The sequence below is a fragment of the Marmota monax genome, unplaced genomic scaffold (genome assembly GCF_021218885.2).
Source record: "Marmota monax isolate L192 unplaced genomic scaffold, Marmota_monax_Labrador192_F-V1.1 WCK01_AAM20220418_F8-fsc00106, whole genome shotgun sequence".
NCBI classification, from domain to species: domain Eukaryota; kingdom Metazoa; phylum Chordata; class Mammalia; order Rodentia; family Sciuridae; genus Marmota; species Marmota monax.
The window spans coordinates 5,573,888-5,593,541 of NW_026695218.1; the positions used below are offsets into that span (position 1 = coordinate 5,573,888).

The 19,654-nt window shown below is 46.0% G+C and overlaps 1 protein-coding gene across 2 annotated transcripts in view; it reads right to left on the bottom strand.

Annotated features, from left to right (window-relative positions):
• Nucleotides 1-18,402, bottom strand: part of Hk2 (hexokinase 2) — a 60,431-nt gene extending 42,029 nt beyond the window's left edge. Inside the window, exon 1 of one of the 2 annotated variants that reach the window (XM_046432327.2) lies at nucleotides 17,902-18,402. In XM_046432327.2, the coding sequence (XP_046288283.1) occupies nucleotides 17,902-17,964 (63 nt within the window). In that variant the 5' untranslated portion in view covers nucleotides 17,965-18,402. Of the gene's footprint in view, nucleotides 1-14,478; nucleotides 15,241-17,901 lie in introns of those variants that run through there. The other variant, XM_046432328.2, reaches the window with a different exon arrangement.
• Between the last annotated feature and the right edge of the window lie 1,252 nt (nucleotides 18,403-19,654).

Sequence of the window (19,654 nt, forward strand, 5' to 3'; positions counted from 1 at the left end):
GAAGTTCTCTGCCTTGGCCATGGATATTCCCAGTTTTGTAGGAAGAGGACTGACAGAGACCCATCCAAGGAGGTGCATGAGTTTCCATATAGCCAGGACCCAGCTGTGACCTGAAGGTATGAGTACATGGTCCTCCTGTTCTCATCAGCCAACTGAGGGACTAGAAGGGATACCACATCCTTCACCAGCTCTGAAACTCACAGATTTCCAAGGGAAAAGGTTGGCTGATGTCCACTACCAATGTTACCCGCCATGAGAAACATGTAAATGATTATCTGTCCTTTGCCCTGGCCCAACTTTAATGAAGGAGTAAAATTAACTTTCTCAGCCAAATATGGTCATTAATATTATTATAGCTTTTTATATTCTCCATCATTTTTTGTTGGCCCTGCTTGATATTTTTTTTTTTAACTGAACTTGCAACCTAGGATTTCCAGAGGAACAGTACAAGGTATTTAATCCTTTCATGGAAAACCCAGTGTCCTTCTTTGTGACAAAAGAGAAAGAGAGAGAGTCCCCTTACATCTTCTCCCTTCCAAGCCCTATTCTAACTTCCTACAGGGGTTGGACTGTCCCTTCTCTTTGGGACTGTTTCTGACCCTGTAGAATGAGATGGGCCGTCAGATCACTTCAAAGATCCTGACCAGTAATGACTTCTTATCAATCTTCCAAGATTCTAAAAGTGGAAAGACCAGAGTCTGGGGTAAAATGTTGAAAGCAGCCGTGAGCAGGATAAAGGAGAGCCCGTGATGCATCACCCACCCTCACCCCCTTCCACAGTGCCAGTGTTCCAAACCCAAGGAATGGACACACACAATCCTCAAATGGGCTGGAGAAGGACGAAATAGGAGCAGACAATGGTGACAAGGCAATTTCTTCCCACTAAGCCGGCCCTCAGCCGCTTCTCCACTCCTTCCCCCAGCCTACAAAAAGATCAGTTTTATCAGTTGGGTTTAGAATTGCACAATGAGAATTTCCCAGAATTCCCCCGTTGCCATATAGATTAAAAAAACTGTCTCAGACTATTTAATAAGTCCATTGGTTAAATCAGAGAAAACCCAACTGTCCATTCTGTTCCATTTCAGGGTCCTAGCTCCTCGCTTGCCTCATGTCCACTGCTTCAGCCTCCCAGATTGGCACCCCACCTCCCAGGCCCAGGCCAGGTCACTGACCTCCTGCTTCCTAACCACTAGGGTGCACAAATGCACAAAGTTTAGGGCAACCCAGACCAGAGGCCAGTACCAGGCCATATCCAGGGACAGTGTTGAGCTGCCCTCATGGACAACAGTAATAACAGCAAGCCCTCCCCCATAGTGCCAGCGAGTGAGTTCTTGTTGTCAAAGCTTGGCACCCATTAACTCATTAACCCTCACAAGAACCCTTGGAGGTGGGTACTGTTATTACCTCCATTCCACAGAGAGGTGAAAGCAATGTGCCCTAAGTCACATAGATAAAAGGGGCCAGGATGGAGCAGGGACTATATGGAGCAGTCTAGCTGGCCTATGCTCTTATCTACTCTGCTAGATGACTGCCCTTCTCCTGCTAGACTACAGCAGGTCTACACAGGCCTAACTAATAGCACTGTAGTGAACTCAGGCTGGCCACACCCATTAAAAGGCAATCTTTTGGCTGGATGCAGTGGCACATGCCTGTAATCCCAGCAGCTCTCAAGGCTGAGGCAGGAGGATCGTAAGTTCAAAGTCAGTCTCAGCAACTTAGCAAGGCCCTAAGCAACCAACTTAGTGAAACCCAGTCTCAAAAAAAAAAAAAAAATTAAAGGGCTAGATATGTGGCTCAGTGATTGATTAAGCACCTAAGCACCCCTGGGTTAAATTCCTGGTACTAAAACCACTTTCTATTCTAGTGATTCCCAAAAAACAGAGATCAAGAGCAAATAGCACAGTGTATGGCCTACAGGGCTAATCTGGCAGGTCAGGGACAGCAGATATGTCTAGGGACATTTTCATAAGAATGACACATGACAAAGCTAGAGATTCCATCTTACTATTTTCCCAAGGAGAGGAAAGCCCAGAAGTTTCACTGAGGCCCCTTACCCACCTCCTCCACAGATGGCTCTGTGCTGTCCAGAGGGGGTAGGAGAATCCATGGGGAAGAGCTGATCCTGTACTGCCTTAAGAGGTCCTAATACCACTTCCTAAAGTGCAAGGTCATGTCCAAAAAACGGCAAATTCACAGCAGCCGTTCTTAGTTTACCTTTGATGTTGAAACTGCTACAAGACTTTTGGGAAATCCAGTCAGATACTTCTCATCCTTAACACCCAAAGATCAAGTTAAGCAGTTACCCCTTACTCAAGACATATCATCCTTTGCCCAATAGATTAGAATCATCTTTCCGTGTCCAAAGACAGATGAAAATCATGATGACAAGGATGTTTGTTAGCAGTAGCTAAACATTTATCAAACATTTCTTACTTGTCAGCAGCCAACCTAACACTCTACTGACTTGATTGATTTCCATTGTCTTTTTGTAGAACTTCTATAATCCTGTTTTTAAGGGCATTTGGATGGTGAGAGGAAGAGCTGGGATTCAGGTCTGCATATCCACCTCCAAGCCCCAGGACCACCATGTTTGCCTGTCCTACCCACTGCCCTTTGATTTCTTGGATGACTCCAGGACCTTGGTTTCTTCTCCATCATATGAGAAGATTAAGAGAAAGGATGTGGAACAGATATAAGATGAAAGTCCTACATCTTGACTCAAACGTCCTCTCTTTCACTTTGGAGCTCTTGGAACTCAGGAGTAGATGGCACCTGAGCATGATGATGTGTCCACCCAGTTTATTAGGGCCACAAGGAAGAGATGATTAGTTACCTAATGTCACAGCTTCCAAAACACAGCAGTGGAGCCCACACAGGGGGCACTGCTGTGTGGGGTGAACAGTGGCCAAAGAAGCAGAAGTCAGAAACAAGACACAGCCTCCACACAAGGAATGGTTTTCCTGGGTTGGGAGAGAAGTGAATGCAGTTTTCAGAATCCTGCCATCTTTCTCCCAGAGTGAGCCAGAGAAGGCCCAAAGCCAGGGGAGAAAGCCACGTAGGAGTTGCCATATGTACACCGGCACCGGGTCAACAGCTAAACAGTATCCACTCTTAGAAAGGAAGGCCCTTGAGGTAAATAGTTCAAAATCCTAGTGAACACAGCATCTGAGTTTGTGGACTTCCTGTCTCACCCCAATAGACATCTATCTGGCCCATGTTTGAATGCTTCCAAGCATAGAGGCTCACACTTCTTTAAGTTCCATTGTTGGTCAGAATCAGAAAGCTTTTCCTCAATCAGAGATAAATCTGCTTTCTGATAACTTTTTTCTCCATTCTGCCACTTGTGATGAGTTCCCAAACTTGACTGCTCATCAGAAATCAAACAAGGAACTTATTAAAAGCATTAAAAGTTCCAAACATCCATTCCAGACTAACTAAATGGATACTTCTAGGGTTGGTGGCTCAAACATCCTCCCATGTCCTGGGCAGGTTTCTACCATGCCAATGATGTGATAATGACTGGCCAACACTGTTTCATCAACACTATTTATAAAAATCATTTTTACCACTTTTCTGCCTGGGGTCTCTAAAAGCCAGTAGTTAAGACACTGACTGGGCCAAGTGTGTGCCTCTGAAATAATCCTGTGTTGATCCAGGGTGCTGGGAGTTGGAAAGACAAACCCTGCACTTGCTGGGAAAAGATTAAGTTGTTGGAAACTATCAAATCATTCTGGCCAAGCCTCATTTTGTAGCTGGTGGTGGTAAAGCAAGGACTTTGGCAACAGAAAAACCAGTGTGCAAATCCTAGCTGTAACACCAGTACAGGTGTGAGACACTGGAAAAGCCACACTTCCCCTGAGCCCCTGTTTCCTTGCTATAAAATAGAATGAGGAGCCCTAACACAATGGTGACTGTAATGGCAATGCCAAACATGAAGTTCTATGTTGCCCTGCTTTCTTTCCACCTCTTCTCTTTGTTCTAGATTTCTCTTCAAGTGGCATCCTTGGAAGGCCAAGGATGTTTCTCAACCCAACAAGGCAGAGCCTATTTCCCAAAATGCTTCCTTCTATGCCTGTGGTGGGCGTGTGGCCTATCAGGACTGCTTCTCTTTATCTGGAAAAAAGGAAGAAGCCTTCCAGGCTAGGGAACCAAAGGCAGGCCAGGGCAAAGCCAGGATAGGGTCTGGGAAAGTTGCCTGCTTGCCCAAGAGGCAAGGGTGTGTATTCGAGAGAAAGAGTTAGCAGTTTTAGTTGATACCTATTCGGCAATGTTGAGGAGATTAGAACTTCCTCATTGGGCAATTTTGGTCAGTTTTGTTTTTCCCATAACACACCAGCTCTTCCTCTACAGAGCTGGGGGTAGGGGCAGGGGTAGCCTTAATAAGAAATCAACCCCATACTCTTTATAAAACAAGAACCCAAATTAGGATGCCATTAACACCCATCCCTTTAAACGTACAAATTTACCCCTGGACCAGCACTAAAAGGAAGGCAACATGTGTCGTGGAAACAATATAAAGAATGGAGAAAACAAAAGGTCAGTCTAACAGAGATTCCACCTCAAAATGTACAGTGGACAGGCTGAGTCAGGCACAGCCCTGACCAGAAATGGCAGCGACCCAAGGGCAATGGAGGTGAGAATTAGAGGCCTGGAGGCAAGAATTAGAAAGGGCTTCTCGGAGGCCCATCAGGAGCAGCCTTCAGCAAATCCGGAGTTAAGACTAGAAACTGGACCACCCAGATGAATGACAACCTGGCTGGTCCAGAAGGGTCCATCTCATTTCATAGGCCAAATCCAACTGAACGGCTGGTGACCAATGCCTGGATCCTGGAGTCACCCTATCTGGTCTCAGTGAGAAACGGGCCCGATCAAATAATGCCTAGAAAAGAGCAATAGTCCAACTTTGACAGTTTATCTAACAGGCTAGGAATTCAATCTTGGGTACCTTAAGAGGTTTAAAAGGAAAGAAGAAACCATGAATCTCAACGTCCAAATCTGAGGAATTTATTATCATTCAGACCTGAATTCCTAACCACTGATGCCACCTCAGCCTCCTATGTTATAACAGCTATTGAACACCAATTATGTATAAAATACTCTGGGGAATAGAACCATAATTTTAAGAGAAATTACTTTTGGATATGGATAGTGGTGATGGCTGTGCAACAGTGTAAATGTCCTTAATGCCCTTGAATTAATTGTACACCTAGAAATGGTTAAAATGGTGAACTTTGTTCTATATATATTATCACAATAAAAATTTTTAAGAAATCAAGGTCCTGATCTATAGGATTTTATAAGATAATGAAGAACCTGGTTTAAAATATAGACCAATAAAGGCCTCTAGAATGCACAGAGGGATGCATCCTGGTAGATTAGAAAGGCAAACATGTTGCAGGACATCCCCTGGAGTGTCACAGGTGTGACAACAGTATTCAGAAGAGAGATCTCTTTTTTTTTTAAAGAGAGAGAGAGAGAGAGAGAGAGAATTTTTTTAATATTTATTTTTTTTTAGTTTTCGGCGGACACAACATCTTTGTTTGTATGTGGTGCTGAGGATCGAACCTAGAGCCACGCGCATGCCAGGTGAGCACGCTACCGCTTGAGCCACATCCCCACCAGAAGAGAGATCTCTTGAGCTAAGTCATCTCAGGGAATAAATGTTGACCTGGAGACCACAATGTGAAAAGTCTCAGAAGGGGTGAGCAAGCCCAAGATCTAAAATGATTACAAATTCTAGTCAGGCTTGGTGGTGGTGCATGCCTAAAATCCCAGTAACTCAGGAGGCTGAGGAAAGAGGATTGCAAGTTCTAGGCCAGCCTCAGCAACTCAATGAGACCCTGTCTCAAAATAAAAAAATAAAAAGGACTAGGGATGTGGCTCAGTGGTAAAGCACCCCTCAGTAATATATATATATATATAATATATATAATATAATATATATATAATATAATATATATATAATATATATATATATATAAAACACACACACACACACATATAAATGTGTGTATAGACATAAATATATTTTTTCTCATATATATGTATATATGATTTCCAGGTGCCAGGAAGCTATTCGAATCACTACATTTCATAGTTCCTCACTAATTGCTTTATGATTTAACTCTATCATTTTTCAGAGCTCTTTATAATTTGCAACTGGTTATTCATAATCAACTAGTACAATGTAGAATCTGAGATATTTCAAATGGGACAACAGATAAAAAAAATACTAAATTGTTTAGATGCTTCTAGGATCTAAAAATAACCATACAGACTTTTTCTACCTAGTTAACAAGAGTCCCTGAGAAGCAAGAAGCTGGCCAAATGTGATCTCATTATTTCTAATCACAGGAAGGAAGGACTATGAAGACCACCCTACACTAAAGACTTCATCCTATTCACTAACTCTTCCTGGGCTGGTCATTTCCCTGTAGGGTTGAGTGTCAGGAGAAAGTTTGTCTGCCCAGATACACTGTGCTTCCTGCTATCCCAATGAGATGAAAATACCGATTTAAGGACAATGATCCATTTTGTCTTGACTGTCAGGAAGCTCAGAGCTCTGTCCTTAGCTCCAATTAAGTTTTTTGGAAATCATCCCTGCCTGTTTGATGACTCTTGTTCTAGAAATCCTTTTACTGAAAGCTGACCCAAATCGCCAAATCCTTTTAGTAAGCAGGCAGAAAATAAATACTACACTAACGAGCAAATGCTCATCAGTCATTTCTATAGGACACACCCTCCTGGCAGAAGGGTAAATTCAAGTGATCAAATAGGATAAGAAAGTGGCTCTACAAGCTTAGAAGCATCAGGGCAAAGGATTCAGGGACACCTGAGGCACAGTCTGGTTCCTTTCTTCAGTTTTTGGATGTTTCTGTTAATATTTAGAACACTCTTTCCAGGTGGCAGTGGAACAATCTTTTAGCTTCCAGACCCCAGCCTTCTTAACACTGTTCTTGCCCGAAGATACAACCAAATCATCTATATTATTAGGCCAATGCTCCAACCTGGCCTCCTCAAAAGAAATTTAAGAAGGACTGTGTTCTCTGGAAGTATGACTTAGTCTTGTCTGCTTTAAATCAAACACAGTCAGACCAGGGTGGGACAGGAAATACCACTTATTAAGAATATATACCTACAGCCACCCACAACAATGTAGATGAAGCTCACAATGTAATGCTGGGTGAAAGAAGCAGACGTGAAAGTGAGTCCACTCATTAAGTATGAAACAGATCTATGCTGTCAGAAATCATGATATGATCACACTGAGTGGTGGGGAGGGTGGGGGAGATGATAGAGTAAGTGCCTGAAAGTGGGACTGACACGAAGGATCTCTTATCGTGTCTGGGTGGCATTTGCCCCATGTGTTCGGTATCATATTTTTACTTTTTTTTTTTAATGTAGTTAAGAAAAAAAGGCAGATGGCACTGACTTGACCCTAGTCTACCTACTACACATGGTCAAAGCACCAAAAGAAATCCAAGAGGTCACAAGAGGACAATCCAGAGGGGAGATTCATAGTTTAAATCCAGCCACACACAGCCTTCCAGTGACTCTGTGCTGACACAGCTGGCAACTTAGGTTTGAAAGAATTTCATATTTTTTGCATTATTCCTTTGCCAATGTTTTACCACAAATCTTTGACAAGGAAACCAAAGCTTGGAGAAGCTTCCCCAAACCGCAAGCTAGTTCCTGGCAAGACCCACAACATCCGGTGGCCAGTCGAGTGCCCCAACCTGGGGCACAGGTGTGCCCATCCCAGGAAAGCCGGGCAAATGCTATCAATGACCTCATTAATAATAATGCCCTCACAGACTCCTCCTGGGAGGGCCAAGGCTGTGCAAAGAGCAGCAAGTTTATCTTGTAAAATTGCCAAGGCAAAACCAGATGTTTCTGATAAAAAGGAAAATGATGAGTTGGGGAGGAAGACATGAAGCAGAAGAACACCGGTTCGTTAAGCCCCTGTCCTCTGAAAACCAGTTGAACAAAAAGTAACAGATCTGCTACAATGCTTTCTTCAGATGGGATCAGGAGGCCCCTCAGCAGGGCCACCATGCCACCTTAGGGAGATTCCAGCTCTGACACACCATGTACTCACAAGCCTCAGGCAGCAGGGTAAGTGTGGAGTTGACCAGGGAGGCATATGGGCCACTCCTCCAGGATCCTGTTGCACAGTGGTGAGTCACAGGGTTTCCTGTTCTTCCAGTTCTCACTCTCAGCTGCATCAAGTTACAGACAGACAGACCTCAGGCAGCAGCACCTGTCCCTGGGTCCAGGAGATGGACATTTGGGAGGCCTAGCCCAGGGCCCTTCTGTCCTCAGACATTGTGTTCTGGCTGTGGAGCAGCAGTGCAAAGGAATAATATATCCCAGATGTACACGACCTGGCTAAGTTCATTTACCCAATGGATATTGATTGAGCACCAAATTGAGTGTGCCAAGATTGGGCACTAAGGATACCAGGGTAAAGCAGACACTAGCCTCTTCCAGAAAGAGACTCAGTCCATGGATGGCAGGAAGCAAATAAGACAACAAATGTTTGACAAGGAAACTGAGGCTTGGAGAAAATTCCCAAGAATAAGTTCCAATCATAAAACTGAAGGTGAGGACAGACAACAGGTGGTTTCTTTCATTGTAATAAAATGCGGACTTATAATCACTTAAGTCACACACATCAAATCAATTTTAAGGATCCATTGTCTTGAAAAAGGTTAGAAATACATGAATGTGTAGACTCCCATGCCTAGAATGTTCTCCTCTGACCTAACAAACTCCCCACTCGCCCTTCAGCACAAATGGTCTTTCTCCAGCCCATGTCAATGTACTTTTGACACCTTTTTCTTTCATTCTCACCAGAGGACTAAAGGTACCAGCTAAATCTACGTCATATTTGTGATGCCCGCGGCTCTCTCAACACTCAAGATAAACTAGGTGCTCAAGAAATCTTTGTTATGGTTACCTACAAGAGGTAGGAATGCCAAGAGAAGAGTTGGAAGAGCAACTTGGTGAAGGGGAAGAGTGGGCTACACCACATTGACAGGTGCTGTGTATCTGACCTTGCTCTTCAGGCTTGCACTCTCACTGTATAAGATCCTGACATCATTTCCTCCCAATCCACCCCGCCGCCTGCCCTGCCTAGGATGTTAGATTCCCTAGAGATAACACTCTGCCCACCCCTGGACAGTGCCATGCCAGTGACCAGAGTCTGCCTTCTGAGCCTCTCACCTCACAGTGACATCTGCATTCCCCACTTCTGCTGCTGCCATCTCACTACCTGCTGAACCAAATCCCTCTGGTTCTATCCCTCTGCTCCACATGTCTAGCACCAGACCTCCCAGTCTGTTTGTTTTGATACCCACCCCAAGATCACACCCACCATAGGAGAGGCACCCATATGTCCCAGCTTGCCCAAGACAATCTCAGTTGGCACCTGTGGTGGTAGCATGGCTGTGAATAGTACTCTCAAAAGTGGCAATAAATTATAGGGTCCCCACAGGGACAGCCCACAAAGCAAATTCTTACTTTGTTTTTGAGGAACCTTAAAGATGTGCATGCTACACAGATAGTATTTAAAGGAAACAGGACAGGGATTGGGGGATTGGGTTCCAGATCCTATAAAAGCTTGGGCTGATTCATTTAGTTTGTAGCAGCTGGCTTCTTTGACTGTAAAAAGTAGTTTGGATTACGTGATCCCAAAGATCCCTTCCCGGCTGACACCTGACTCATAACCCCATGAAACTGAAACATTATCAACCACCATGAGCAGCCCCATGCTGAGGGGAAAGTGCATGGGCTCTGGAGTCAGGCTGCCAGGTTTTGAATTCTAGCTTGTCCTTGGTTCTGAGCTTGTTACCTTCATTTAAATGATAAATAATAAGAAAAGTTCCTACCCCGAAGGCAGTTTAAGGGTAGCTCAGCTACCACACAAAGAGCATGTGGTCAGAAGCCAGCTCTTAGTAAGCACTGTACTTGCTTGTGAGGGGAAGGAACTAATGGGACATCATTGGAAGGCTTCAGGGAAGGTTTTGTTTGTTTGTTTGGTTTGATTTTGGTTTTGATACTGGGGATTGAACACAGGGTCACTTTACCACTGAGCTACATCCCCAGTCCTTTTTATTTTTACTTTGAGACAGGGTCTTGCTACATTGCCCAGGCTGGTCTCAAACTTGCAATCCTTCTGCCTCAGCCTCCTGAGTAGATGGGATTACAGGTGTGCACCACTGCAGCCAGCTCACAGAGGGTACTGAAATAGGAATATTTGGGAGAGCGCATAACCAAGAGGAAGCCCCTCAAATGGGAAAGAAGAAACTGGCAACAGTAGCACAGGCCTGTAAACCCAGCTACTTTTGAGGTTGAGGTATGAGGATACCAAGTTCAAAGCCAGCCTAGGCAACTTAATGAGACACTATCTCAAAATAATATAAAAAGGGCTGGGGATGTGGCTCAGTGGCAGAGCACTTGCCTAGCACGCAAGAAGCCTTGGGTTCAATCCCTAGTACAGCAATAATTAATTAATTAATTTGAAAATGGGTATGGAGAAGGCAACCTAAAAAGCTCTCATTAACTCTAATTAAAGTAGTCAGGTAGTTTGTCTGGCTTCATTCCTTCCTTCATTCAATGATACAGAGAAAAGAAAAAGGTTGAGAATAGGTCTTTTGAAAATACAGACCACCTCCAGCCTCCAGGGGCCAACCCAGGAGCCGTGGTGAAGGAGGTAAGAAGGTTGGGTAGGTGCGGGGGTGGGCACCAGAGCTTGGTTTTCAGAGCCTGACTCAATCTGCTGGTGACCTGTGAGATAAGGCTTAATATCAAGGTCCCTCCAGGAAAGGAATGTCAAGGAAATGCTTAGAGATCCAGAGACAACAGCACAAAAAGTTTGTGACCCACCTGTAAAAGAGGGTGGCACTCCAGGGAAATGTGTGATTCTATTCACAGGAACAAGGTCAAGACTCCAGACCTCCAAACTGGGTTGTTTTAAGATTTTTTTTGGTTCTGGTGCTGGGGGATTGAGCCCAGGGCCTTGCACAGGCTGGGCAAGCACTAACTCTGAGCTACACCCCTAGCACCATCACTCCACCCACCCACCCACCCCCCTTTTTTTTTTTTGAGACAGGGTGTCTCATTAAGTTCCTGAGGCTGGTCTTGAACTTGGACTCCTCCTGCCTGTCTGCCTACAGGCATACACCATACCCGGTTTCCAGAGTGTGGGTTCCACACAAAGGATCCTTTGAGGTTTGTCAAGAAGTAGGGGCACCCTACCCTCAGCAGGAGGGAAGACACTCTATGGCCAGGGGTCTGAACATGAGGAGCAAAGAGCTCCCTGCTGAGACCCTTCAGGGAATCTCCAGGAGTCAAGGGGAGCCAAGCCTCTCAAGGCCTGTCTTATGATTCTTCAGCCCAGGACACCTCAAAGGCTTTCCTCAGTGGGCAGACATGAGCAAGGGTGAGCAAGGATCCAAAAGGTAAACTCTACAACAGAAGAAAACTTCCATAGGGAGAAGCCTGAGCAACTGCCCTTGGGGTGTCTACCCTTGTACTTTCTGGGAATTTACTGGGGAACAGTAGGGAGGGCATTCACCAGTGAACAGGAGTGAGTAAACTAACACCATGATCGTTTAATGCAATTGTGTTTCTCATGGCATCACAAGAAAGATGCTTCAACCTGGGGTGCATCAATGGGCAAGGCATCCCAGAGATCACCAAATGGGGTTGTGCCTCAGAGAACCAGAAAGAAATCATGTTAGAGGAGGGGGTCAAGGCTGGCTCTCCTAAGTTCAGGTAAAAGATTTTAGAAGCTGAAAGGGACAGCAAAGATGTTTCCTTTTTTCCCAGCTCCAGGACTCTCCCCAACCGCAGCCCTTAGTCCTCTGATCAAATCTATCATAAGGAAGCACAGGCAAGCTAGTACCCACATACTCTAAAAGAAGCTCATGGGAATTATTTTTAGGTCCAAGCAGGGCCTTTTTCTGTTCCTGTCCACCTGGATAAGGCAAGGAGGGTAGGTAACAGTGTCTTTCTTTTTTCCTTCTGTGTACTATTATTTCATTACATAATAACTATGTGTCCATAATAGTTCTAAGAGCTTGACATATTAACACTTTCTCTGTTTAATCCTTAAAACGATCCTCTTTAGGATGGTATTCAACAATCTCTCCCTTTTATAAAAGAAAGACACTGAGGCCTAGAGAAGCTTCAAAACTAGCCCATGCTCACCCTGTCAGGATTCAACCCCAGGGAGCCCGACTCCACATCTCACTATACAGCCTCCCCCCCAAGAACTGCTGGACTGTCCCTGTACCTCAGTGGGTATCACTGGCCCCTCTCCTCTGCTCCCCAGCTACAGCAGCTCCTGAGCTCAGGTTTCACCAGGTCACACGCCTGCCTTGTCCTTAAGCCTGGCAGATACTCAGCCTCCCTAGAAACTCCAACACAGTCACAGCGAGAGTTTCCCAAGGACAAGAGCAGACTTCTTTCCCACTGGTTTCCTGGAAAATGGGCACCGCCTCCATTTTTCTGGTTGAGAACAGAGAAACCTCAACTGGCTCCTGCCTCAGGAAACCCACCCTTCAGGGAGAGATCATGGGCATCTGTCGACAGCTGGAGACTGGTAACCTCACCTTAAATTCCTTATTTGTAAAAGCCTATCTCCCACCATGACTTCCCATGATGTGACACACTATTGAAAGCTGAGGGCTTTGGTCTCAACCAGGGCTGCCAACTAGCTATACAACCATGAATGATGTACTTGAAAATTGAAAGGAAAAAAGGGAAATGGGCTATGTTCTTCTAAAGCAGTTTCTCAACCTCCACTCTACAGGCATTTTGAACCAGATAATTACTTACAGAGAATGGGGCCGGGGTGCGGGGGACGGGACGGGACACAGGATGGGTATTTATCATCCATCCCTCAGCTTTTACTTATTAGATGCCAATAAAACATACTCACCCACCAACTGTGACAACCCAAAATGGTGACAGACATTGCTAAAGTTGCCCGAAGCACAAAATTCACTCCTAGTTTAAAAATACTGCTCTAAAGGAATAGTGGGGAAAAAAAAAAAAAAAAAAAAAAAACAGAACTCCATAAAGCTGGATAGGGTCTACAAATCTTGACTCTGTTGCTGGGATAGGCCCTCACGAAAAAATTTTCTGGCCCAAACTGTCAAAAACACCAAGGTTGAAAAAACAGTTTTAGAAATAATCAGGAACAACCCCTCCAGTGCAAGAAAGAGGGACAATGTCAAGAGGCATCCAGTGAACGTGGGGTTTTGATTTGCCACACCCCACCCCTACTGCTTTGAAATGGCAACAACAGACAACATACAGTGTTAGAAAACAAACCGAACTTGCTGACTTCAAAACTCCGCAATGATAATGAGGAACCTCTTATCAAGAGTTGGTCTTTGAAACAGGAAGTATCTAAACAAAGGAGGCACACTTTCTGGGGCACCCAAGATTTTTTGGTACATCAGATCTCCTTACTCCAGCTGCCACATTTAACTCTGTGGTTTGTGTTGCTCTGATTCTCCCTAGAAAAGGGCTCTCAACTGTCCCCAAACTCCTCGGGGTACTAGAAAAGTTCAACTTTGAAAAATGAGAAGAAAAAAAAAAAGTAAAATGCTGACTTTGGCTGAGCAGCCTGAGGGAATTTTAATCCCTTCAAGAATAAAGAAAAAAAAAAGTGCTTCTTAGTGAATAGGATCTTGGCAAATGGATGATTCACAAAAGCTACAAAGTATTCTTACTACCACCAACAGCTGCCTTCTGAGCAACAGAAGGGGTTGTATTAAGACAGTAAAATGTTACAAACTGAAAAAAATGACACATTGTACCTGACAGTTAACCCAGCAGGAATTAATAGTCAAAAATAATTTTATTAAGGTTTTAGCAAGTAGTTTACCCCCACTATTTTAACCCCTTATCTAGAGATTAATTGGCACTCACTCCCCACCAACCCATGGCAATGTATCCTCTTTAGGTTTAATAGCCATAAGTTATCTTTCCCTGGAGACTTAGCTCTCCAGATAAATGCAAAGTGTTTCTGCTTCCTACATGGTACCCAGAAAGCCTTGCACCCTTAGGTGAAAGAAAAGAAAGAAGGAAGAAAAAAAAAAGAAATTAAAATTCTTATCTGTCTTGACTCTGGTTGCTGCTGAATCATTCTGCTTCCAAGATGCTCCCCTCAAGTCCACAGTTGAAGGTCACCACTTGCTTATACAGCAAGAAGCCGTAAGTGAGCTCTGTATATTCCAGAATTGGCATAAAATGTTTTTCAATCTACGTGTATCAAAACAATTTGATCAATGGATAAAGGAAGAGGTAAATGCTTAATTTCAGATCTACAGTTAACTCTGCTCTGATTCTTATTCCTACGAAACAAAAATCTTGTAGTTTGTATATTAATTTACCCCAATAAAATGAATCTTCTATTTCTCCAGATAGGACACAAAGCCTTGATTGCTAAAACAGGAAACGTACCCCCTTCTGTCTTTCTGCCACTCAGGATCAGTCTTAGGCCATAATCCCAAGGAAAGAGTAGCCCTGAGAACTGCATTTCCTTCTGCCCATCTGCCCATTTTCATCTGCCCATTCTTTATTCCGCTTCTTTCTCCAAGAAGGCCTCCTCTTTCATTCTCACTGAGTGCCCACCTCAACGGCGGACAGAAATCGTGGTGATAAAATTGAAATAGTCAGGATTTGGCCTGTCCTGAGGAAGGAACTGAAACTGAAAACCACCAACTCTCATGTTTGGTAGAAATGCAACCAACACCATGCAAGATTCAAGTGCAGCAATGTGGGCACACAGGAGGGGTAATAAAAAGCAGGAAGAGGAAGTAGCATTGGAGCTGGAAGGGGTCATGTTGAGAAAAGCTAGGTTGCATGTTCAAGGCCACAAGGGCAAAGGTGGAATGACCCAATGTGAACGGCATACACTTAAAGGTATGGCAATTCAAGTCTTTGGGGAATGAAAAGAGGGAGAGGAGGAAGAGGCTGAAGATGAAGGATGGGGTCCAGGACATGCAGTAACCAATACAAAGTTGTCAGAGGCTTTTGAAATAATTCAGTCTAGCTCCAAAAAGAGAACAGAAATGGGGAAACTTTAGGAGGCCTCTGAAGTAACCCATAGACCAGCTGACAAAGGTGGAGCAGTCAGAAAGGAAAATGATTTCAGAGCTCCCAATAGGAGAGCTAGTTCTATTTCTGGACATTATTGAGTACAGTTGCTACCAGTAGGCATAAATCAGTAATCCACTATGTTCCTCAGAGGTAGGCAAGTAGTGGTCATGAGCATGGTGCTCTTACAAAAAGAAAAATAAGCAAAAAAAAAAAAAAAAAAACCACATTGCTCTTGCAAAAAAGCTAGTGACCTTGGGCAAGTTACTCTGTGCTGCAGTTCCTTACCAGCAAAATAGGGATGCTCTTAATAATGGCACTTATCTCACAGGGTTGTTTAAGTGTTTTTGAGGTAATCTATGTCTAGAGCTTAGGACAGTGCCAGGTACAGAGTAGATATTTTCTGTTTGCTCTTGAGTTCCAAAGTTTCAATAAGCAAAAGTGAGCAAATAACCCTTAGTATTACCCTAAAGACCAAAACATTAGGATTGTCCATAGGAGACAAGTGATTCCTAATGGGGCTAGTTCTGGACAGGTGACATAAACCTGTCCATGCTCTCAAACTAGAATAGGTAAGATGATGTCATCACAGAGGAATTTCAGAACAGTTCAAATAAAGACCTTCCCAAATGACTATAAAATTAAATTCAAACTTCATCCCTCTCTCCTAATTCTTCCATCCAGAAATTCATTCTGATTCTTTTCTTACTTTCCATGTAACTACAGCTAGAATCAAACAGCTTTGCTCACCCAAACTAAGAACTTAAATCCGGGATCTGACACCTGGTGAGTTAAAGGTCTGATTCAACTCTGTCCCCATTGGTAACTTACAGGAAATACATCCAAATGTTCTCAGGGACACTTCACAGATTGAAAGGTGGCTCCTAGAGAAGAGAAGCCTACAGGAGAGATATTTTCACTTTGGTGTGTCTCATCATACTTCTCTAAAATGGACAAGGCTGCTCCCTTATGCATCTTACAAAAATAAATAGTAAGTCAAAGCGGTTCAAGGTCCTGTGGTGAATAAGTCACAAGACATTAAAACTCATTTCCAGATTCTCTGGCTAATTTTCTTTCCACTCTGGAATCCGGGGAGATGACCCCCATTCCAGACCCCAAGAATAGTACAACTTCACAGTTCCACAGTCTTATTTCCTCTGAAGGAGGGAAAAGCAAACTTGTTCAAGAATTCAAATGTCCTGGAGCGGTATTCACTCAACTGAGACCTCCCTGGGATTAATGATCCTCCACTTTGTATTTTAGAGCTTGCCAAGAGATGACAGTCTTCCCCCCACACACAGTTAACTCCTATCTTGGGCAGAGAAGCCTACAGAAATTGCCAAGATCCTGCCAGCCCAAAGACATGCTTTTAAATAAACTGAATTAAAGTGCAGGGCCACATCCCAAGAAGGGGTCAGAAAGTAAAGACATTTACAGAGTAAACCAGCGCCTCTGGATCCCCCTCAGGTCTGAGGTTCATCTGCCATGGCTCTGGAAACATCAAGATTATAACCTACCATTCTTTCCTATGCCCTCAGGACCGCCAAAATGGGAATATAAACAGTTCGCCCCACAGAACGATGTCAAGACATTTTCCCTAAATAAGTGTTCCCATTGGACCCTGAAATCTCAAATATGTAATTGAGCAATGCTGTCATTGCCTCACAGCTATAAAAGAAAACTCCCACCCACCCCAAGCCCAGACCATCCCCTCCCTCAAATCATAGTCAAGGACTCAGGCCAGGAGCCAATACCCTTAATCCAAGGTATTTCAGAAACTCAATTCTCCCCGAGAGTGAAAGCGTCAGGAGCCTTGCCCTAACTAACCCACCCCCACCTTCATACCCCGAGGCAGGGAGAGAGAGGCTCGCAGCAGGGCCCGAGGCTCTTTCTTATGTAAATGAACCGGCAGGCCGCCGAGGGAGCTCGGGTCTGGGGGCAGCGGAAAGCGCAAGGGGCACCGACAAGTCGGGGCCTGGGCGCAGGAAAAGGCTGGTTTTCAGAACCACAAAATCTCAAGGAATCTGGGGAGGGGGAGGGGTCCTCTCCGAGCAACTTCTAAGGGAAAACCAAAAAGTAACAAAAAGGGCGACCCCCACTGGGAGGCGGGACCCGGGGACGCGAGGCGGAGCCGTCCAGAGGCAGATCTGCTAAGGGGATGTACGCCCCTCGTGGAGCCTCAGTTCCGGGCACCTCAGTTCCGGGGAGGGGGCGCGGCGGCAGAGCTAGTCTGCGCGCTTTCCCGCTCCTTCCTGGGTCGCCTTTTCCTCTGGCCCTCCTCCGCAAGGCGAGGAGGGACGACTAGGGGGAACAGCACGCCTCCTAAACGAGTCCTTAAGCGCTGGAGGCCCCCAGCAGCCCCACGCGGCCGCGGCGCCTCCTCCCCCAGCTACATTTCTCCCCACGTGCTCTCGCCGGAACTCGCTACCGGAGGGGGGTTCCTCCCACGTGGGCCCAACAGTCCTAGACTACGTGCCGAGCTACCCGCCCCTCCAAAAGAAGCTGGGGAAAAGGGGTAGGGGGAGAGCGCGAGCGCGCACGGGACAGCAGGGAGGAAGAGAGGCAGGCGGTACTCGAGCGCTGGCGCCTCGCACGCGCGCACAAGTCTGCCAGCGCCTAGCGGACGTGGCTCCTCGCGCCCAGGAGTTTCCCAGCTACTCAAGACTTTTCCTGCGTCCCACTCCCTGAATGAGGAGGAAGCGGGTCCCGGCAAGATCCAAGAGTTTCCCGGAGAACACGCAACTTTATCGGAAGCGAGCCAACCCGCCCCAGCCCTCCACTACTTACTTTCTGCACTTGGTTATGGTTGAGCTCCGTGAAGAGGCAGGCGATCATATGCGAGGCAATCATCCTGTTGCGGCCAGGCGGCGCGGACTTGGGAAACTGAGGCGCGAGTGTTTGCAGGGGAAGCGGGTAGCGAAGTCTGACCGCTTTGTATGCGGGCCCGGTTGCCCGGCAGGAGCGGGGATTCCTGGCGGTACACAGAGAAGGTTAACGCGGGCTGGGGGATCTCGAGTCTCTAAAAACAGGTTTGGGGAGTCAAAATTGCTAGAACGCGCCTAAGTATCGCTTCTGGCGACGAGTCTGGATGCCCAACGTCAAGGCGCTAACTTCTCCCACAGGGTCACTAAGGCTCAACTTAGCAAGAATCACAGCCCGACTCCACTAGGGCGATCGGACCTATCGGGCTCACTCGCGCTATGCTCCCTCCCGCGTATCTTAGCTGAGTGACACAGCGTTGCCAGCGGTGGCCAGGGACTCCAGCGCTGGGGTTCGTGCAACAATGTGGCTTATTGAGGGGCTGCCGGCTCATGGGCGGGCGGGTCAGTGACGCGCGCAACCTCATTGGGCGCGCAAGGAGGGTGTGTGCGCCCGCGGGCCGCCCGCCGGCACGGGACAACCAATCAGCGTGCACAGCCCGCGGGCGCGGCAGCTCCGACACCCGAGCGGGCAAGCTACAGAGACTCGCCTGGGGCAGGGGGCGGGGCCGGGCGCCGGGGATGGGACGTGTGTTCCGTGGCAAGAGGCTGGAACGCAAAGGCGCATGAGCCACCGCCGCGTCAGGCTCTGCTACGGGTGGGGGGCGCGTGATCTCTGGCCCAGGAGGCGTGGAATGACTGGAAAGACAAGTCACTGGACCCGCACACGCCCTGGCCCAGTCGCGGAGAGGACACCGTCTGGTATTTGGAGATCATGTGAGGGGTCCCCATCACCCAGTCACACTTCTGAAGCATCCTGGTTCTCACCCTAATTTAGGGCTCAACCGGTCCGCCTAACGCTGATGCAAAGGGAGCCGCCTTGACTGCTTGCTTACTCTCACAGCCATTAGAACAGTCGGCCCATCTAACCCTCACCCCACTGATAAGCTATGGGTTTTACTAATCCTGTACTACATATGAGGAAACTGAGGCATCCGAGGCCTCATGGCTAATCAGTGGTGGATGGTAAAAGGAGCCCATATCCGTTTTGACTTTAAGATCTTATTCTCTTCCCCATTATTGTATCCTTCCTTTCTAGGAGCAGGAATGAAGAAGGCAGGAAAGGAGCGTTGTCTGCAGCTTTGGGTCTAAATTGTGGGCAAAAATAGGTGATAGTAAGTGTAAAACTGGATGATCTTGGACCTTGGTGGGGTGGAGTGGCTTAGAGATACTGAGAGAAGCAAGGTCCCCAGATTTACATATATTAAGCTGGGGACATGGCTCAATGGTTAAGTGCTTGTCTAGCATGTCAAGGCCCTGGGTTCAAGTCCTAGTATCAAGAAGAAGAAAACAAGAAATGAATGTTCATTGTTAGGGAACACACACACACACACACACACACACACGACCCCACCTTGCAGCAAAACTTATAAGCTGTGTACCCTTGCCAAATGCACATCCTCAGCCTTCTTCCCCTTTACTCCAGTCAGGATTGAAACCAAACTGCTTTGATCATAGTGACCATAATGGCCTACGTGTTTAAAATCTTGTGTTCTCTTCTGTCCCCTGCCCTTTTTCTTCCTCCATCTCTCAAAGATTCTAGGGACAGTTGTTCACATGCT